This window comes from Cucumis melo, chromosome 4 (genome assembly GCF_025177605.1).
Source record: "Cucumis melo cultivar AY chromosome 4, USDA_Cmelo_AY_1.0, whole genome shotgun sequence".
Taxonomy (NCBI): domain Eukaryota; kingdom Viridiplantae; phylum Streptophyta; class Magnoliopsida; order Cucurbitales; family Cucurbitaceae; genus Cucumis; species Cucumis melo.
This window is the reverse complement of record NC_066860.1, coordinates 22,954,642-22,977,516: the sequence shown is the minus strand read 5'-3', so window position 1 is coordinate 22,977,516 and position 22,875 is coordinate 22,954,642. Positions and strand designations below refer to the sequence as shown.

Sequence of the window (22,875 nt, the reverse complement as noted above, 5' to 3'; positions counted from 1 at the left end):
ACGATCGCGTATATATTGAACCATATCTAAACATCGCGTATGTATTGAACCATATCTAAATGATCGCATATGTATTGAACCATATCTAATCGATCGCGTATATATTGAACCATATCTAAACGATTGCAAATATATTACGCGCGTGTTATTGACGGCCTAGTTGATGAGACATTTTTGGTATCTTACACGGTGAGCCTATGTGCTTTTTCCGTTTTCAAAATTGTTCTATAGAGTGTAAATATTTTACCGATTTGTTCTATTTTTGAAAAGACCCCTTCATTTAATATATTAATAAAGTCTTCTTTTTTTAACTTTTTCAAAAAGCTTATTTTAGAAATAAAACTTTAATAATTTCTATAAAAAAAACTAACACCGACAATCTTTTGAAACATTTTTGAAATTTATGAGTATTTTTGACAGAAAATAAAAAACTAAATCAGGATATTTTATAGGAGAGAGAAAAAAAACCCTACTCTTGGTTTCGGTTTCACTCTCCCACCCCCACCCCATTCCAGCTTTGGCCGTACTAGATTTCTTCCCTGCTTAGCTTCTTCCATCAAATTCTCGCCGCATCAAGATTTTCCATCCAATTCCACACACAATCTCTTATCCAGCCGCCGCCATCAAAATCGAATCCGATACTGCTCCCATTCGAAGTTCTGCCCGCCATCGCCACTCATTTCTCAGCCCGACATTGCCGCATAATCAAAGCTCTCCCCGACGCTACCACTTGTTTCTCATCGGGGGCAAAACTGGAAATAACTTTTTTAAAGTTACCCTTTCCCGCCTCGTTCTCTCAATTCACCCTAAACCTTGCTAAAGCCCAGCCACCTTCAGGCTATGAAGTTCCCGTTGGCTTGACGTCATTTCCTTGTTCTTCTGTAGTGAATATGGCTTTCAGGTTCCGGCGACTCAAAGAAATCTCAAGGTCTTTACCTCAAATCTATTCCGGTAATACTCTGTCGATACGTCCTCTCTTTAATTTGACTTAGCTTCGTTTACTTGGTTGCATTTGTTCATCTTCATTTTTTTTCTTTTAAATATCTGATTAGAATTTTTTTCTTCCACCCAGGTTATTACCATCAACATCATCATAGGTATGGTGTTAGCTCGTTAGTATTGTCCGTGGCTCCATTTCATGTTTCTGAAGGAATTGATCGAAGGCTTTTTAATAATGGACGCCACTTTACGAGGTATATATGATTCATATGTTGAAAGCTGAGCTAGCTTTAATATTGCTTGTAGTTCATAAATATTAATACAGCTTTACAAAGCAGCACTAGTTGCTTAAAATACGATCTAAGGGTATTGTAAGAAACAGTGATAATATCATTCATTGAATAAATGAACTTACGAAAATGCAGAAATGCCATCGAGGCTACTTAAATGTTTCTAGTGGGCACGAGTGTTGTGAGACTATGGCTATTAAAGATGGGGTAGAATTTACATCAAGAGAGAACAATTAAGAATTAATGACCAGAGAAACTTCCAAAATTAATGGCCTTATCGTCGAGTGGATGCTGGTTTCTCTACATCAATGTCATGAATGGATTGTCTCTAAAACTTAGTACTTCATGTTGAAAGGGGAGGGCCAATAATTTATGGTTGGCCCTCGTTCATGTGCTTTATTTGGATGCTTTGGAGCGAAAGAAATGGTTGCCTTTACAACGATACTTCCTCCTCATTTGATTAGTTTATGGATAGGGTTTAATCTACTGTGCTTGTTTGGTATAATTCTCAAAATCATTTTATTCATTATGATCTAACTTATTTAATCTCCAATCGGAGAGCTCTTTTGTAATGCACCTTTAGGCAAGGTTCGATGGAAATTTTGAGGTCTCAATTTTATGAAAATTTCAGGACTTTATGAAAATTGATGAAAATTAATGGAAGTTATTATATGTTAATGAACCTGTCTATAATGGATCACTTTTAATAGAAAAGATAGCATTTAAACGTCTATTATAAATATGGGGAATGTTGATCCAAGAGCAGAAATTTAGAAAAAGTAACAAAAAGGTAAATACAAAATAATGTATAGTTTAGAAATATGTCAGGTGAAATGATGTACACATTTAATGAAAAAATTTGAACGGGGTTAAAAATAAATATATATAGGTTATTTTTTGTGAATTTTTCAAATTCAATTTCTTTAGAAATGAAAGTTTTTGGTTGAAAATAATGTTGGAAATGAGAAAAGTTGGAAATTAGAAAAAGTAGCACATTAAAAAGCTTCCTCTATTGTCGAAGAAACTATAGGATTGTGTGCAATCAAAACCATGAAATTGAGAAACTCGAACTAAGTTAACATAACTTATTCCAAAAAGAGTAGTTTCTCGAAATCTCAAAGTTTCGTCAAAAGGGGAAAATAAAAAGGTTCTCGGACGATTCTCGAAATGTCGTTGAAATGGAGGAGAGCAAAATTTTCCCTATCAAAATTTCGACAGTAATTTTCAATTTCCACCATGCGTAGTCTAGAGGCGTTGGAGTTTTTTATTTTTATTTATTTATTATTTATTATTTAAAATTTAAAATTAATTGATTAATTATTTTTTTAAATTTAAAATTGAAAATTTTTACATGTCGTAAATCAAAGAAACTGTTTCTTATTTTAAATAAACTTCATGGTCACTTTTTAACTTCATTCCTCTGGTAAAGGACCGACCACTTGATTTTTTCAAAATGACCATCTCAGTATGTCAAAATCACCTCCTATAATCCATTCATTCGTGAAAATCAATTTCAAGTAGCTCAACTTCAATAAAAATTCCCCGGTGTTCTTTGGAATACACTTTGAACCTTGTGTTTAGTATAAAAATTTGGTATGTGTTAATCTTCGCTAATGCTTTCACTGTTCAACTTGAGTTGGTAAGTGGTAGGATAGTGTTTCTTGGTTCGTACTTAGTAGTTTCAATTTCATAACTTTTGGTTCTCTCTGAATTATGTTTGACAGTCTTTTTCAGGTTTTCCACAACAACTGAGCTGCAATGCGAGTCTTCCCCCATAAATGACATTTTTTCCTTCATTAACTCAACCTTAGATGAGTCTGAAGGTCGTACATTCTCCCATTTCTTCACATCATAATCAACATTAGATGAGTCTTCTTTTCTATCCATATCCTTACCTGCTGTAGTAAAGGTTTAAATTCACGTTCATACAAACCATGTACTTTCTTTACATTAGTCAACGTTTCTCCCTTCCATTTCAAGAAAGAACGATTTGATATATTTTTATCTGGAGATTTTACATGCTATTTTGTTAATTATTTTAGAAATAGTAAGCAGCTGAGCTGCAGAAGCACAAATCACCCGATCTAATTCACTTTCCATTAGTTGATCAAAACCAGTTGCTTTTATTTTTCAAGCAATAGCGAACTCTGGGGGGTTTTTTCGTGAACTTTTGTTGTGAACTTCTGTGCTGATAAATTCTCAAGTTAACCACAAAGCATGCATTTGCTATTTTTCTAATCCATCTTATACTCATTACCTCCGTAGAAGTATGTAATTTTTTTACTTTACAATTTGAAAAGTGTTTAAAATTGCAATGAATGCATTCTCCCGTTTTTTGAGTTTAGTGATAGTAGATCAGACTTTCCCCCCTTTTGTTAGTTTTTTTGCAATGTTTTTTGGTTCTTTGAGCTTGCCAACATCTCATTTCAGCTACAAAATACGGGATTTTCTATTTAATGTATAAAAGATGAGTACTATATTTGATATGAACAAAATACAACTGAACTTTTTTCAGTACCTTTTCCCTACCTCTCTTTTGTTTATATGTTTTTATGCGAATGTGCAGGGCCTAACCACTATTGGTTGAATACATCTAATGGAAATAAAGGAATTTTTGAGGAGGATGGAATGTACTTAATTCTTGCCAATCAATTTCTTGAAATGACAAGCTCTGATTCTATCGTTTTGGTTGAAAATGTAAAGTTCCTTCAGCAAAGGTAATGGAAGAGCCCGGTTTAGGTTCTCACCACTGCTGTACTGCAGTTGACATGTCTGGAGTTTTCTTGAGTATTCTTATTCTTTTTTGAACTTGTTCATGTTCAGTTGCTTAGTGTAATGCCTTTCTGTGTAGGTTTCCTCATCTTCATGTGATTGGGTTTCAGTGTTACAGTACCCTATCTGTCGCTGAAAAAAGTGCCATGATCCAATTTATAATGAGGGAATATATTTCCTTTCCCATTTTGTTATCCAACAAAATTTTTGAGGTGAGGTTAAACTGTTGCCTTTTCTGCCTCGTGTATGTTTTTAGGTTGAGATAAAGAACGGTGAGTCTTCTTGCCTTCTGGGTTATGGTTGGGGCTTGTATAAGATTCCACCTGAGTTGGGTTTCTGTTAAGAAAATAGATGTGATTAAACCTTTTTAAAGATGGTAGAACTGCAAAAGGGTGAAATTCGTTCATGTCATTCTTGGTCGTATCGTGGCCTACTCTATTTCATACTTAGCATGCTCATGGCCAACCCTTCTAGTCTCCGGAGCGGCTTTGCCCACTGTGAGGCCAGCATTGGCAGACAACTACGGTTTTAAATTATTAAGGGCTTGTTTGATATCCCATTTGTTTTCGGTTTTTTGTTATTTGTTTTTGAAAATTAATTTTTAAAAAACAAGTGTGTTAAGTAACCAATTCACCTTTTTGTTTTTTAAACAAGAAATTTGTTTCTAATATTACAAGGGAATATTGAAAATGAAAAAAGAAGCTTTAAAAAAAAATGTTATGTTTTTCAAAAACAGAAAACAAAATCAGTTATCAAACATATATAATTTTTGTTTTTAATAAATAAAAATTTAAAAAAGAATTTTAAAAACAGAAAAAACAAAGACAATAACTTGAAATGGTTACCATACAGGGACTAAGTTTTTCACTAGAGACTTAAACACAACTTCAGAGGGTTTCTAGATATCTCCCTTACCATTCAGGTTACCTTGGATGTTCTAGGCATAGGCATGTTAAAATATCATTTTGATTGAAATAGTTACCCGACGGGGTCTAACACAGGGGGTTTCTAGACATCCCCCTTACCATTCAAGTCACCTTGGATGTTCTAGGCAGAAGGCATTGACATGTTAAAATATCATTTTGATTAAATTGAATGATGTTCATGAATTTTTCATCTTCAAAAAAAGTTAATAGCGCTTTATATTTTTTGGTCCGTTCTTTCTTTTTTTTAATTAATTATCTGTGATTTTTTTTTTTTGTTTTGAACGTTTATTGCAAGTGTCCAGTTTTAGTACTGTTGGCTGATTCGGTTTCTGGATCACTGGTTTGTGGAAATAGGTGGCAGGCTGTTGTATTATCTCCAAGGACTTGAGTAATCCTTTGCTCGTCTGTGAGAGGGACATGGACCTTAGCATTCTTTGTAAAGGTATGCATCATTTTTTCTTACTCTATATGCTTTTATTGCATGCTTTTACTGTAATATTGTTTTTAATCACTGTTGAGTCTAGATTCTTTTCATTGATGCATTTTATACTTGTAGTCATGTTATTTATTTTAAATAGAAGAGAATTTAGTGCTGAATATGTCTATCAATTCACTTAATTGATGCGTACTTTATGAGTGCATATATATTTCTTAGTGTTCATTATTCTCACATCGTATGCACTTTCAGCTATTGAGGAATTGCATGAACCAGAGAATGAGAAATCTGGTCTATCCAATAAGGGGAAAACCACTTATCTGAAACAAGCGGAAATGATCAAAGAACCAAATTCATGTTCTTTCATGCATAATTTTCTTCTCCACTATCCAGGTACAGCTTCAAAGGGAGAGAGTTTACTGCTTACGTTAGTTTTCAGGTCTACAAGTTATCATATTGTCTTCATGCATTTCCTTTCTTTATGCTTAAGATGGGCCATTCTCAGAACACGCCCGGTCTCTCCTTTTATTATTACTATTATTATTATTAGGAGAATTTTTAAATATAGCAAAATGAACCAAAATATAGTTAGCCACTGATAAAAGTATATAAGTGTCTATTATTGATAAAATCTGAAATTCTGCTATATTTTGTAAATAATTTTCAACAATTTTGCCATTTATAATAGTTTTCCTTATTGTTTCTTTTTTCTTTTTTTTTTTTTCTTGGGGTGGGGGGTATGTTGTACGTTACTTTCTTTGTTGTCAAACCTATGTTCTCTTATAGTATACTTCCTAGAGTAAACATCCATGGTACCCTAGCTTTCCCCTCAACAAACTAGTTACTACAACCAGATTTTCTATCATTTTCTAAATGTCCCTATCGATTTTCCACTGTCATAGGTTGTATATCTGCAGATGAAGAGGGTGGCCGACTCTTCCTCTCCGACAGCAATCATAACCGGATTGTTATATTAAATAGCTACGGGAAGATCCTGGACATGGTATGTCTAATATCTAAATATTGATTCAGTGGTGATGATTAGGTACTGAATATCCCTGTTTTTCTAGGTATATTAATAATAACTCGGTGATTAAAAAGGATATGTTATTCTATTTATTATTTCTTTAATGAAATAATATTATCTATTTATTGCAGCTACTTTTCTTCCTCAGTTCTCTTTATTCCTTGGACGACCACCAAAATACTATGCCATAAATAGTAATAATTGTGCGTCACTAGAACTTGATTATTTAGGATATATTAAATGACAATGAACAGGAACTGTTCTATAGATTTTACAGCTAGGTTGTACAACTATGTGCTTTGAGTTCTATTCAATATAATTTCATGCAGTTCGTCTTCTCTAACGTAAAGGTGTTGTTTTGAGACTGCTAATTTACTTTCTTTGATTTTAGGTTTCTACACTATTTACTTACCATACCTTATAAATTCAGAACAGATTACTGTATTATTGCATTATGTGGTTACATGCTTACATTTTATATGTCAGATTGGTTCTTATCCAGGTTTTGAGGATGGAGAATTTGAATTGGTCAAATTAGCTCGTCCAGCTGCTTCCTTCTATCATTCTACACAGAATTGCTTGTATTTTGTGGATTCTGAGGTATGCGCTAGTTCTTTACAATATTTATATTTGAACTTTTAAATCCATGTGAAGTAACCGATGCATCTGGATGTGTTGATACACTTATACATGGTACACCTGACATCCCATTTGGCCCTAGAGACTTGAGATTACCCAAATAAAAAACAACCTCCTGAATCTCCTTTTCCTTGAATGGGGCTTGTAAAATGGAGGAATTAGTGGAGTTAAAGTGTCACACCCCGTCCCGCACATGAGACGCGGTGTGACTTGAGCATCCTTGACGCATTTAAACGCCAAAGACACTCATTCTTAGGGTCCTCAAGCTTTGCTTAATTGCCTAGAGGTTTTCCTTTGACTTAACATAACTTAACAAATACTTCTTAGGCGATTAAGACTTACAGAGAAAAGAATTAGACCAAACTTTATTAAACTTGAATGTGTGTTTTACAACAACTTTACAACATAAACATAACTACAAGTCTTAAATCTTAATGTTTAAGTGTTTTGGTAGGCTTCTCGCTTAGCAAGTCATTCTGTTGGATCTCTATCCCAAACACAATAGTTCTCAAGAAGAGAATTAAGAAATCTTTATTGAATTCGAAGAACAATTACAATATAGTATGGAAATCGAATTGTAAGATACAATTCGATAAAATTTCTCTCTACCGTAACCCTATCTCTCAAGAGTTTACAGTGAAGGACTCAACAGAATTCTAACTAACTCCCTTTCTCTCTCATTTTCCTATTATATACCCAACTGTGGTCCCTTCTCCTAACCGACTTACTCCTAAGACAACTCAGCAATTCTGTACATTTTTTTCTTTATTCTTCTTCCTTCTACTATACTGTTGTATAACCGGAGGTCTAACACCTTCATCCTTCCTTACTTGGCCTTAACACTTGTTTCTTGGAAGATGGGAAATTAAAACGTAAGTCTAAAAGACTCAGTGAGGTTTTATGAAATCCTTTTCAAGAAATACCTTTTTATAAACATCATTTTGCCTAACATATCACTTTGCGTAAATACATCTTTTCATACCAACATAACATTTGCATAATGAAATCACATGAAGTCAACATTTCACGTATCACACATTAGTCAAATCATTCCTTTCACCAAGAATCCTGAATCATTTTCTATGCAAGGACTCATCATCTTGCAGTTAGACTACTAAGAAGATGTTTTCATCATCTGCATCCGAAAATATCTTGATTCGTTCTTGTTGTTCAGGCCGCTAAACACAATGTAGTCCTTTTCTACATTGGCCAGCTTCACTCTACCATGTAGTCCTTTTCTACATAACTGCCTTTACTCTTTATGTGCACATAACAGTTAGCTCATTTATAGGAAGTAGACTAATGGTTTAAACACCATTTCATAAACATTGAAATACAAAACATGCTTTAAAACATAATAAACATGCTTTAAACATAGAATAGACTTTACTTAGGAATCTCTTTAGAAACATTTGTATTGAAATCATCGCTTCAAATCAGTAAACACTTTTGTCAAATCATTATGTGCTCATAAAGAAGGCTTGAAATCATTTAAATACTTTGAAGAAAACACTCACTCTACTTAGCTACTCAAACTTTAAAGGCTTCTCTTCTTCTTCTCGTGTAGGCAGAGACACTTTAGCATTTCAACACTTAAACTTTTCTCTTCAAAATCTCAGAATAACCATGACAATAATTTGGCTGAAGACCCCTATTTATACTAATCCTTGGACAAGGTTAGTCACCCTTAAGCTTTTGATAAGTCGCCACCTCTTGTTTCTTAGTTGTACACGTGTAAGCTTAAGGTTTAGTCTAACCATGCTTAACTTAATCTTTACACATGGCCCATCCAGGAAACTCAGGAAATTTCTAAGTTTCCTTGTTTCTTCTCGTCAAGTTTCATTTCGCAAAGAACTCTAATCGCCTAACCTTTCAAAAGTCTTCTCGCATAACCTTTCTCGCAAACCAACCATCCTCTTCTTGCGTAACCTTTTTCATGGACCAACCAACCTCTTCTCGCATAACCTTTCTCACGGACTAACCAAAATGCCTATTTAGGACACTTGGTCAAATTTTTACTTCTCTTAACTACAGTTCTTAACTACTTGCCTTAACTACTTATCTTAACTACGAGTTTTATCTACGAGTCTTAATTACAAGTCTTAACTACTTGTCTTAACTACGAGTCTTATATAAAGAGACTTCTAGTTAAAAGTATCAAAGGTCGGCTGGTCAATTCTACTTCCATAAAGATGCTCATAAAAACTAAGAATTTCATCAACAATTTCATCTTCCTTTAAAAGGAGCCGACCCTCACTGTTTTCTAAAGAATAAATAATATTTTTACCTTTTCGAGTAGAAACCCAACGGGAAGAAGTTGGAATTTTCATCCCCCTCATGCAACCACCTAATTTTGCATTTTTGGGCCCATAAGGGTTGCTCTTTAATATTGATATCAAGGAGATCCTTCTTACACTCATCTCTCTCTTTCTTCCTCTCTTCATTAAAGGAGTTGGACTCTTTGAGAGAATCTAAGGAGTGAATCTTTTTAGCCGACAAATTCTTCTGAGACAACATTGCCAAAGACGTCTTTGTTCCACTCCTTCAAAATAGGTTTCGGTTGTTTCAACTTGTCCATAAAAACATAGTTTGGCCAACCCTCAACAATAAAGCTGTTCCACCATCCTTCTAACTTCTTACTAGAATTACATATTTCCTAGTCTAAAACGGGTTGGACCCTTTGATTGAGTGCCTAAGTGTAAGTAAAATTGAGAAATGATCTGACATGAGCCTTTGAAGTCTGTCAACCTTGACCTCTTTAAAGAACTCAATCCAAGGCTTTAAAACCAGAAAGCGGTCAAGCTCTCATCTTACATGAGCCTTTGAACATTGCCAAAGGGATATCAACTATGAGAAGAGCTCATCTTGAAAAGGGATATCAACTAAATCCAGCTCCTCAATAAGACTGTTCAACTGCACCATGCTTCTAGTTGTAGGACCCCAGAAGATTTCTCGCTACTCCATTTGACAACATCAAAATCCCCCCTATACACCAATAGTCAAGACATCAGGTATTTAAATTCAAGAGCTCCTGTCAGAAAAGATCTCTACTTCTATCGGAAGGACCATAAATGCTTGTGATCCAGCCAACAAAAATTGATGTTAGTTCTACAGAAAACAAAGAGAGAGAACTGACCAAGGATGGTGTCCTTGACAGAGATCGAGTCTTCTTGCCACAGAATTAAGATGCCACCCAAGGAATTATAATTCCAGTCAACACATTTGAACTTTTTTCCACAATTGGGTTCCAGGAAGATAGAAGGAGGAGGTTGTGCCCCAGGGGAAGCTCAAAGTACCAAGTAGTAGGAAACGCCCTATAACTCTCCATTTTGTAAGCTGTAGATTCTAAATATCAGTCATGCAAGTAAACGTTTGAAATGATAAGAAATAGACATCAATGAGAAATGGGTGACAGGAGGGAGACCTTTTTGTCATTAAACATCACTGTCAAATTAAAAGCGTCGTTTTTTTCTTTCTTTTCCCTTTGAGAATTCAAATTTTTTCCCATTTTGTTTCATTTGAACAAGTGACTCTAATTTATTTTCTTTTTTGTACTCAATTTTTGACTATCCAGAACCATGCCATTAGGAAAGCTGATTTGGGTAAGCGTGTCGTTGAAACACTCTATCCAGAAAACTACTCAAATAAGAAGAGTACTCAGTTATGGAGCTGGATTATGGATAAATTTGGTCTGGGAAGCATTCCTGACAGAGAAGTAGAAGACTTCAATCCGCAGTCTCTAATGTTTCCTTGGCACCTGATTAGATATATGGATGATAGATTATTAATTTTAAATCGCAGGTAGAATGAAAGTGCGTGCAGCACATTATTTTATTTTCTCAATGAGTTAATTATTTGCTATATTTTTCTGCAGTTTCCCCTTTGTATGATACTTGATACCATCTGTTTCTTATCGGAAGTAGTGTATTTACAGCACTGCATCACAATCAATATGGGTGCTGGTTCTTTTAATCTACTTATGTTTTTCTTCATAAACTTGTAGTCTTGGGACACTATGGACAATGGATTTGGTTTCAGGAAAAATTATCGAAGTTGTTAGAGGTATAGAATTTATAGGTTCCTTTGCTAAGACTGACGTCAATGAGAAATTTTAATTAGAGGATCTGTGTTATGAATAGGGCTTTCAAGGATTATGGAGAACTACGGGCATTTGATCATGGACAGATTGTCTGTTCTAAAACAGATACCTGATGGTACGTTGCAGCAGCCAAGTGATGCAAATATTGCCACAGGGGGATCACCATACATGGATCTTTTATCTTCTTTAACACCCTTTAAAAATTGCATAATCATTTGCGACTCAGGTACCAATGTTTCAATTGATGAATTGTTGATTTGATGCTCAACTCTCATCTTTTGCTAGTTTATTTAGCCCTTTACCCTTGAAGTTGGACAGGTGGTTTTGAAATATAATAAACAATCTGGTGTGTGCTCAAGCTCTCAATTCTCGAATTTTGGGGTCCTTGGATTACCATATTGGTTTGCTCCCCCTCCAGAGAAGGTTATAACCACGTAAGTTATTTAGTTAATTTGGGTGTTTTTCTTTTGATAGGAAACAAGATAAAATATATTTCTATATCAAGGCAAAAGAAGAACAGCCTAAAGGGCAAGGGGTTGATAGGGACCCCTCCCAAACAACTAACGGATTAAAGCCTTCCAGTTGTTAGAAATCATAAGGAGGCTGTAATTTCAAAAGAATCTAGTGTGATTAGTACACCACCAAGAAGGCTGTATGCTGTAAAAAAGCCCAAAAAAATATCAAAAGAAGCAGATTTAATTTGGGTGTTTGTGGATTTGTTTATGTTTCCGAAATGGATAGAATTTAGTGACTAACTATGGACCTAGTCACTGGATGGGGTTAATTTGTATTCTTCAAACTCATTTATCATTTTCATCGTTGCGATGTCGTTGGTTTCGTCCTTTCTGCATTATTTGCATTTTTAACCCCACTAACCTTTTGTTCATCCATCTTGTTGATACTGCAGTGCCGAATTCCGAGGAGCAGGGATCGATCATCTTCAATTTTTCAGACTGCTGCCTGGTACTTTCTTTTTGGAGATGGAAGTGTTATATTTCTTTTGATAGCAGTTAAGTTCAGTCGTAGCTCTAGTACAGTTTCCACTTGGACCTTGGTCAGGCCCAGGTGATTGTGTTACAACATTAGTCTTCACTGTGGATCTAGTCTTGCTTATCCTCGACACAACATGCTGAAATTGTGATTGTTTTGTATTTTTGCATACATTATATATGAAGTTTCACTGTGCATACAGGTGAGGTTGGTATACAGATCAACGTTGATCTTCCTTCAGATATTGAACTAGTTGAATCATTACATAAAGACAGCATATGGCGACAAGCAAGAGGAACCGCAACTGAAATCTCAATCGTCGAGGTAGTAGCTGGGCCCTCCGAGAAGGTAAACCTTACTGCACATTTTTTGTTCAAGTGACATTTTCTTGTTTCTAGAATACCTGCTAACGCTGGTGTGTTGTAGGTTGGTTCTGCTCAACAATGGTATGATGAATTGGATAGTCTAGCCTTTTCACCGCAAGAATCAGAAATGGTGGAAGATAATGTAAGAGCGCAAAATTATATTGGAGACAATAAAGTTCACATTGAGTGTGCTGTCAATACAAGTCCTGGAACTAGCGAGGTACGAATGCCATCTTTTCTTCATTTTAGGAAACATAGTTGTATCATTAAATTTTTGTTTAAAATACCATGTTGGTGGGTATTTTATATTCCACTTAATTTATTGAAAGTATTGGGATTAAATGGAAGGGAACCAAAGTATAACTGAAATTTTTTCTTAGAAGAAAGGAAAAGCAAACTGCATGGCATCATTAGTGAACCAGAATAGATTAGATCATCGACGTAGGTTTCCTAAAGCATCTACCAAGAGAACCATTTCCCCGAAATAAGTCCAAAATATTATTTTCTCACTTCTAACGGTAGAAACATTACTTTGCTGTGTTGGACCATCAGGATACTTTGATATTACTTATAAAATTCTCAAATTAGACATGAAGAGGCATACTCTAAAACATATCTAGCTCTAAACTCATAAAGTATCCTAGAATCTTCAAGAATCAAGCTTCAAACTCTTCTCATGTATAGTCATCAATTTTGTTCCAGTTAAATAAAGTACTCTTCTGGAATCTCATAATGATAGATTCAGACAGTCATTCTATTAAATAATGAAAAGAATCTCAATTCGAGTGTATTGGCAATCTATCCAAAACACCGTTCTATAAATGTGTTTTTCCCACATTTCCTTCACCTTTTTAACGTTTGGGTAATATTCACAGGTTATAGTGTATGCAGCCCTATATTTAAGGCTTAGAAGAAACCAAGATTTTGAAGGCAATGGGAAGAAACATCTTGCAATGAGGATAGCAGATTTTTTGTACCGTAGAGGGAAGATAAAAGAGAATTGCATTCAGTTTCTTATAAATAGTAAAAGAGATTTGAGAGAGCTCATTTTTGTGAAGCCTTTGCATGTCAGGATAAAGTTAGATTCTTTGGCTCATCCTAAAGCTGAAAATTCCAAAAGTATTATCCTCACAAAATCCTCAGTTGAAGTTAATGTGTCACTTTCCTCCTAGGTTCACTAATTTATGTTCTTGTACCAAATGATTGTATCATTCATTATCTGGTGTACTTGTTCTGTTTGATTGTTTTCTTGCTCTATTTCCACTCTATTGTTGTAGTGTAGAAAAAATAAATGCATACCTTTGTCTTTGGTTGTGCTATTATTATAATAATTATTATTTTAAAATAGGTATTAGTGACCAATTGGTCATTTTAATGGCATTTATGCAAATATTAGAACATGCAACTAACAATATCAAATTGTAGAAAATTATCTTGAAAGTAATTTATTTCTATTGATCGAGTTAATTATTAAAAATAAATCCGTACGAAGTTCAAACTTTTTATTTATTTATTCTTAATTAATTATTATGAAGGAGAATCAAACTTCTCAGTTGAATTGTGATAGTGCATATTACTCATATCGTTATTTTCTAAATGGTGTACTTCATATAGTTTCTTGGAAATCGTAAAACATGGCCTTTTATCCAACTTTACTAAATAAATTATTTACTTACTATTTTTTTATTTAATTTCAGGGTCTTTTTAATAATATAACAAAATGGTAAGTTATTTACATTGTAGAACAATTTTAGAAATAGAAAAAGCCCTGCCTCAAATGCGAAATACCAAATGCATGATTAATCGTCCACGCGTGCGTGTTTGATGTTAATTAACAATTATTAGATGCCATCGTGTAGAATAATATACAATTGATACACGATCTCATAAATTACCAAATATATAAACGATCAACAATAAACGCTAAACGATAACAATATACTTTAACGATTGTACATCCAATCGCGTTTGTAAATATAAACGATAAGCATATACGATTTTGTACATTATATAAATGATAATCATATATATAAATGATAAGGTAATAAACAGTAAAAGATGACAAAAAAATTTAAGTATACACGATCGTTTATAAACGAAAATTTATACAAACTCCAATAAATCGTAATTACATAAATGCCATCCAAATAAAGAGGCTATAAAAAGGTGAAGGAACTTGCTTAGACTTTTTCTTTCATTGTCTTCGTCGTCAATTCTTTACATAATGGTAACTACTTCAATCCCGATCGACGATCTGCCTTGCATACAAAAAGGTTTGAATCTATATTCATTTCGATCTATCTCCATCATCTACATATATCTAGCACCATCTATATCGCATACAAAAAGGTTTGAGTCTATATTCGTTTCAATTTATCTCCACCATCCACATATACGTACCACGATTTATATCGCATACAAACAGGCCTTAATCTATATTCATTTCGTTCAATCTATATCTATCGCGATCTATGCCAAATACAAGCATGTCTGTTTCTATACTGTTTGTATAATTTATATTAGTCTTTTTTTTTACAAATAGATGGTGAGCAAGAATCAACAAGCATCGTGTAGCAAATCAATAAGGTGTAAAGCAAAGACAGAAGAAAGAAAAATAAAGAAAGAAAAAGGAAAAAAGGTAACAAGCTAGAATGTGAATATCTGTTGATATACCGTTATATCTTTCTGTATCTTTTTCTTTATAGTGCTCTGCATTTGTAAATTTATTTAAAATTGCCCTTGTTTGAAACATACTATTTATTATGTCATTCAACAAGTGAAACACTATCCAAATGACATTATTATGGAAGATGAACAAAAAAACCTTAGAATTACTGTATACTACAACTTAGAAACATTGAATTAGATCAAGTCAAAAATAAACAAAAGAATTCTGTCTCGAGTTTTGACAAACAACCCTTTTGGCTAGTTCCTTAACATTAAAATGGCCAAAATACCAACACAATTCCTGAATTTTCTATTAAGAAAACAATGCCATACAAAAAAAAAAAAAAAAAAAAAAACTAATGTCTTTGCTTTCAACTTCAATGGACATATAGCAGAATTTGGGCTGAAAGACTTTTGTTTTGTGACTGGACTAAAAGGTCACAAATTCCCTGAATTAAATCTAGGAGAAAGAAAAGAAAATGTTATGAAAAATGCGCTTTTCCGTCATGATGACTTTATAATAAGAAGAGATATAGAAAGAACTTTCAAAGCGTTGTGCAATGAGGAAGACTCATTGAAAGAAAAACTAGTTAACCTCTATATCTTAGAAGCATTTTTAATTCCCAAACAGCAACACAACCACAGAAATCTCCTACATCTAGACATATTGGATAATGAAGAAATCTTTAAAGGCTATCCATGGGGGAGGTTATCATACATCCTAGCATATCAGTTCTTGAAGAAAACATCCTACAGTGACAATGATGTTGTATACCTTCAAGGATTTCTTCTAACTTTAGTCTATTGGGCTTTTGAGAAAATACCAAGACTTCCAAATTTAGATGTTGGGTTGGAAGAAAGCTTGCAAAGGGCCACCAATTGTAACATGGGAATGTTTGGAAACAAGTGACTGAAGGACTCTAAACATCGACATTTTTGAATATGAAATGTAAGTAAACTTAGAGCATGCTTATATATATGTCTATTCAGATAAACAATGAAAGATTTTCTATCCATCTCTATCTTGAATAGATGATGATATAAATCTATCACTGTTTATCAATACCTTTGCTACTACTTTTTCACTAATAATGTAATATCATTTTATTTGTAGTTCTCGATGACACCTCTAGACTCATCAGAAGAAGAGTCTCAAACAATTTTGAGATATTTCAAAAATATTGAGAAGCAGGAAAGAAAAGAAAAAACAGAGCAACAAAAAAAAATGGAAAAAAAATGAAACAAATAAAATCTTAAATGAAATAAATGAAATCATAAAAAAATCAAGAAAAAATAGAAACAGAACAAATATTATTAAGACAAGGAGTAAAAGAAATAAAATGAATGTTGACAATGGTTATGACAAGCTTGAATGTAGCACCACCATCAACCAAACTTCAACAACAACAGAATGAGAAAGAAAGAAGTTGCATATACAAAAGTCGTGGAGAAAAATAGACCACCTACTTGTAGCCTTGATCTTCTTGATGATGATGAACAAGTTAATACAATGGTGAAGTATGCAACAACAAATTGCCCTACGGTTAGTGCCTTATTCATTTTCCACTCCTTTGTTTTGTTTAATGTTCCTCACTTTCCAAATAAAATAAAACACGATTATGTTGTTTCTTTTTCTTTACAGAAAACTGTTGTTTTGGAGTAGCTTGGAAACAATAGCAACTACAGATTTAGAAACACCCAAAACACAAATATTGCCGCAGTTTAACTCTTTTTCAAACAATAAAAATAACTCGTATAGACAGATATAATTTATCTGTCTGGATGTTTTTTCTTCATGATGTATATGAACATTCTTACTTTATGTGCTTGCAGATAGATGAAGAAGACGAAAACAACAACTGGCTTATTCATTTAGGAACACAAAAAACACACGTATTGACACAGATTTTAATTTGTTTAATATACAACTGGTTTCACGATCGCTTGAATATAATTAAACAATCGTTTGACATAACTATACGATCGTTTGACATAACTAAACAATCGTTTGACATAACTAAACGATCATTTGACATAACTAAACGATCGTTTGACATAACTAAACGATCTATTGCATGTCTGTCTACATTTTGTTGCACAATCATTTTGACAGCACATTCTCTTTTTACATTAAGATAATTGAATTTAAAGATGGAGAAAAAGAAGAAGAAGAAGTTGAAAATAGAAGGAGCCAGGAAGAAAAAAACAAAACGAAGCCAAATTTAATTGAGAAATATTGTAATCGTTGACGAAAAAAATATAGAAAAACAGGGGGAAGAAAATACAAAAGATACAACAAAAGGAAAATAAAAGTTGATTGATGAAGATAAATTTGATAATAACGAAACTGAAACTGAAACTGAAGAAGAAATTGACACTGATAGCAGTCAAGAACCACAAGAAGAAATTGACACTGATAGCAGTGAAGAACCAGAAGATCAAGTTGAAACAAAAGGAAACAAGAGAGAAATTAAAGAAATGCAAAAGGAAAATAATGTTAGTCAGCAAAAAAAGAGAAAAGTCTCAACACAAGGAGAAAGCAGCAAGAGAAACGAAAGAAGAATGTCAACTCAAAAATACATTGATACTGCTCTATCCTTCGACCTACAAATTTCTCAATATTTTAGAGATGATTTATAATATTTGTAAAGCTTCAAATCATTAAATTTAACTTAAAAAAATTTCTCTATTTTATACTCGAGAAATTCATATTCCATTTCACTCTTTATATCCTACATTATCTTGTAAAACATACAAAGGGATCAATTACATTTATTACCACGATCATTCATATTCAACAATACCATCGTTTAACCGCATATATACATATTCGCTTAAATAATATACTACACGATCGCGTAAATCGTACATCTTATAAATGATATCTTACACGATCGTTTAATTGTACAACATCATCGTTTAACATTATATGTTTTTCCAATCGTTTAACAACGTGATCAATTACATTTTTTAAAAGATCTTTTTAACTTAATTAAACGATCGTTTATATATATATATATATATATATATATATATATATATATATATATATATTAAACACTAAAGAATGCGATTGAACAATTTTAAAAAATATACGCAAATTTACAATATTACCCATTTGGTAAAAACAACCAATATATACGTTCCGCCTTCTTCGTTTTTCGTTACTTCGCAATACACAAACGCACTAGATCAATCCCTAACATTTCATCTCAAAGATTTCCAATTCCATTCTTCTCTCAGTACATTTTTCTCTACAACGTCAAAAGGTATTTTTCTGAACTTTTCCTACTATAACGTTACACTTTTCCTTCTTTATATTTCAAACGTTTCGACTTCTGTCTAGAAAAACTATCGTTCTGTTCTTACTATCGTTTAGGTTTTCGGATCCGTTTAAACTTCTATTCTCCAGATTGATAAATGTTTCAATTTATTATTACTTTTTGTTTGGATTAAATGATCTGTTACATCAAGTAAACGATAGTTTAATTTTAGGGTTTATGGTTTAGTTTTTTATAAACGATCGTGTACATAACGAAAGTATATTGTGATCATTTTTTTCAGGATGGTTGTACCTCGGAACAAATACTTTTCTGTAACTATCTCATGCCAAGTGTACAAAATTAGTTGTCTTATTAAAGATAAACTGACCAAGGAACAACTGCAGATGTTCCACAAATTAATTTTCGATCCACTACTGAATGTCAACAAGGTCTTCAACAACTAGTTGATCCATCACTTCTTGCTGAGATAGATACCTGAAGAAGCCAACGTAAACGGAATCTGTTTTTCTGTTTTGGGGAAGAATGTTCGTTTCACCCAAAATGAATTCAACATCATAACTGGGTTGTGGCCAACCAGAGTAACATTGGAGAAAGACTATAATAATAAGTGCTTACAAACCCTTCCATTTGGATCAGAGAACAAGAAAATAATAACGTGCTTGGAACTTGAAGAAATTTTCAAAAACTTTGAGTTTACAAATGATGAAGATGTTGTGAAGGTTGTCCTAGCCCTTTTTATAGAAACTGTGATGGTCGGGAAGGATAAGAAAACACAGTTTGATATGGATATTCTAGGAAAAGTTGATGATGAAGAAGTTTTCAAGAACTTTGATTGGTCAACTTTCTTCTACACTCGTTTGCTTAACAGTTCGAAGATAATTCTACAAAGAAAAAAGAAGCATATGAGTTAAAGAGGGCAAAAAGTCCCAAAGCCGTGGCACACTACAACATAAAAGGCTACATACTTGTTTTTCAGGTAATTTTTATTTGTTTATACACTTTAATTAAAATACAAATTAAACATCAAAGTTTAACATATTTGTTTAAGTGTTTTAGGTATGGGCTTATGAAATACTCTAAACTGCAAGTGAGCACCTAGTCACATAAAATAGCAAGACGGACAAAATAGGAAAAAGTCAAAATGTTGACTTTTGATTCGAGAAGTCAAAGTTTGACTTTGACTATAATGTCAAATGACCATTTTGCCCTTGACTAAAGTTAGAGGATAAATCCAATATTTTTTTGGACAATCCCACTAACTCTTAGTGGGCTAAGTGGAAGCTCATGGCTATAACACCAAGCTCACTAAGAGAAGTTGGAATGGTGACAAATTCCACTCATTATAAGTGGAAAGTGAGGCGTTGCATTTGGGAGAACTAATTGCATGCAATAGTTGCATGCAATTAGGTTATTTAAAGACATTTTTTTCATTTTTTTTAAGACATTTGAAAGTTTGCTTAATTTTATTTTCATAAAAATTTAGCCAAATTATTTTTTCCTCTCCCAAATCTCAACCTAATTCCCTAAAAATTTCCCCATCTCTCTCTAATTTATCTACAATATGGGTCGCACAACTTGGTTCTTAGTCTAGAGAAGTGGGTTAACTATAGTGGTGGTCCCAGTTCAAGTTTGTGAGGTGATTATCGAGGATTCGGGAATTCTTCAAAGGTAAGTATTCCTTTAACCTTAATTATTTTATTTAGGGCTTTTTTGTGCATGTTAACTTCTAAAGTTTTTAGATTCAATTGATCCGCTGTGCATGTATTAGTTTCCAACAGTTTTGTCTCAATCGGAATAACACAGGATTTAAGGTTTATGAATATCAAACGTTCAGTCTTTCAAGGCTATTTTGGTCATTTGAGAATATCTTTTATTTTGAAATTTAAAAACAAAACCCAAAATTTTGGTGTCGAGTTCGATCGAGATGGACTGAGAAATGATGTTGAAATGATTATTTAAATTTGAGAAGAATCTTGGTGTACTACTTTTGAAATATAAAACAAAAATATGCTACTTTTCCCAATTTTCTTGAGTTTATCTGTAGAACTTTAAAAAAAACATTAAGAAGAGAATTATGTGGCTAGGTATGCATCTTTGACGAACCATCATTTGACTATTCTTAAAGTTCACATAGTTAGTTTGAAAAAAAACTTAAAAAGTTTTGTCCACGCGAGAAGGCAAAAGAAATAGATTGAAATGGATAACCCACCCAGAACTTCGTCTAGATCCTTCGATTTTTCCCAACCATCTCCTTTAACAAGGATGTTTTTCAAGATTCCTCCATCTTAACAGATGTCTTTGACGCTATGCCATGAAAGTAGCTCAACATCAAATTGGAGAGTAGCGTTCAGTGGAATTGTTGGCGGAGAGTTGAACTCTCCATAGGCCAATTCTAAGGGTATCGTGAAAACTGTATTTTCACCCTTTTCCACTGTTGATACCTTCATCCTATCCTTACTTGTCCTGATGGAAATAAATAACATGATATGATCTAAATGACCAAAAAAAAAAAAAAAAAAGGAAGATCAACTAGAAATGACCATGGATTAAGAATGATCGATAAGATTCCAATAAATATTCTGTTGGATTAGTCTTTGTATTTGAGATTAGCTATGCACACACTCGCAAACTGATAATCTAGAGGATTGTAACATAGCCAAATGTGAATCCACTTCAAACTTACTAGCTAGAAGACCCGTATATAAAAAAGCAAAATGAAAGAACAACTAGAAACAGACCATGGACTACGGAAGATGAACAAAAGTCCAATAAATATAATGCTGGATCAATCTTTGTATCCAAGTTCAACTAACCATAATGTAAAAGTAATAGTCCAACGCATGATTGTGATGTAGAAAGCAAATTACAATACATAAATCATCAGATAACATCAAATTACAGACGAAATTACCTTCCCCGAGCTTGAACTTGAAAGATGTTCCTCTGTCATGGCTCGAATCGAATTGAGTGCCATCAAGAAGGGTGAGTATAATGCACTACACAAAAGCAAACTAACACCCTGAATCAGTGACGTTCAACACAAAAATCCTCATAAATTCAAAGACCTACAAGAAATATATCTAAAAATCATGAGTTTTCCAACCTCATCACTAGTGTTTGGACCTCATCACATGTTCAAGAAAGTGGAAATTTGAGACGTGTTTGTTGCATTTTTCTAGGGCTTTAAAATTTTGAACTTTGAAATATTTTTTTAAAATTAAATTGTTTTTAAATGGAATAAATTGTAATTTGAGATTAGATCAATATCAAACCAACAAAAGTCAAGCAATTTTCTTCTACAATTCGTAAAAACAAAGAAATATTATACACTTTAAATTATTAAATTTGTCAAAGGTACTCCAAAAAAATCAATTTTATTTTAAAAGAATTTTTTTGCCTAAGCTACTCCAAACATACTAAATGTGAACAAATCAATAAAGCTGCAAGTAAAAAAAGAAATATTTACAAGTATTTGGCTATTTGATAGTTGGTTTGGTTGTTATTTGTTAGCATGTTTGCTCTCAATATATTGGGAGCCTTATTTGTAAACAGAGAGTTCTTTCACTCAACAAAGGATTTTCCTAGCTAGCTTATTGCATTACTTTGTTGACCATACTATGTGAAGCTAGAGATAATTGTGCCAAGGAAATGCATGTCCCAAGTGAGGATAAAGGCAACCAAGCTTTTCAAACTAATAACTCTCTCACCCTATTCACTAGGTGGAAAACAAGAAACCACCACTTATTTTTACAACGCAACCTTGCAAATTCTTGGTAGAATTTCGTTCCTAGATTCATCTACAAACTAATCTGATAGAATGTTAGGCATTGAAGCACAAACTTCTCTATGGAATGATATTGTTGCCTTCAACAAATCAAATTTAGCATGGCTAGGAGACAACATTAACCTGATCCCTACATGCAAACTATATTTGACAAGTGTCAATCTTTTAAAAGTCATGACAGATCAGAGTATTCCTTGAGGGCACGTTTGGCAATGCTTTTAAGAAATACTAGATAATTTTGTATCAAACTCATAGATTTATCTAACATGAGAAAGGAAAAGGTTGATTCTTTTGAAATATATAGTGTACGATTATGCAGTGAAAGTAATTGGATAAAATTAAAGATCATCCTAATTACAATAAATTGAAGGACTAAACATGCTTTAACAAGGTGGAAAAAGCTCAGTTTTGTACAAATACAATATATAGCTTGAATTCATCTTAAATAAGTTGTTGTAATTTGATCATGAATTCACCTAGGATGACCGCAAAGATTTTTTCTACTAACTTGAATCAAAAGGGTTAAAGATCGACCAACAAAAGATAACTTGTAATCTAGATTTTATCATTCGATATGCTAACAAAAAAATAGTAAAGCAAAGTAAGGATGTTGAATCCCAAGGGAATTAATTTAGTTGAGGCAAACAAAAATCTCTA

General features: G+C 33.2%; 1 protein-coding gene across 2 annotated transcripts; it reads left to right on the top strand.

Annotated features, from left to right (window-relative positions):
- Nucleotides 1-479: 479 nt before the first annotated feature.
- LOC103503064 (uncharacterized) lies at nt 480-13,740 on the top strand. 2 transcript variants are annotated; one of them, XM_008467237.3, is made up of 17 exons: nt 480-951; nt 1,073-1,193; nt 2,964-3,052; nt 3,796-3,946; nt 4,081-4,213; nt 5,282-5,369; nt 5,616-5,756; nt 6,266-6,366; nt 6,877-6,990; nt 10,604-10,830; nt 11,033-11,091; nt 11,169-11,354; nt 11,439-11,562; nt 12,036-12,091; nt 12,321-12,466; nt 12,545-12,703; nt 13,359-13,740. In XM_008467237.3, exons 1-17 carry the CDS (start codon nt 891-893, stop codon nt 13,653-13,655), a joined length of 2,253 nt encoding a protein of 750 aa, XP_008465459.2. In that variant the 5' UTR covers nt 480-890; the 3' UTR covers nt 13,656-13,740. The 2 variants fall into 2 exon arrangements, with proteins under 2 accessions (XP_008465459.2, XP_016903390.2); XM_017047901.2 differs by lacking the exon at nt 480-951 and having other exon boundaries at nt 1,069-1,193; nt 2,954-3,052.
- Nucleotides 13,741-22,875: the final 9,135 nt, after the last annotated feature.

Bases quoted from the DNA above. Each gene is read 5' to 3' on its own strand.
- LOC103503064 (XM_008467237.3), top strand. From the start codon at position 891: ATGGCTTTCAGGTTCCGGCGACTCAAAGAAATCTCAAGGTCTTTACCT. The intron at 6,367-6,876 runs GTATGTCTAATA...TTTATATGTCAG, and splicing joins ACGGGAAGATCCTGGACATG to ATTGGTTCTTATCCAGGTTT. The intron at 10,831-11,032 runs GTAGAATGAAAG...ATAAACTTGTAG, and splicing joins TTATTAATTTTAAATCGCAG to TCTTGGGACACTATGGACAA.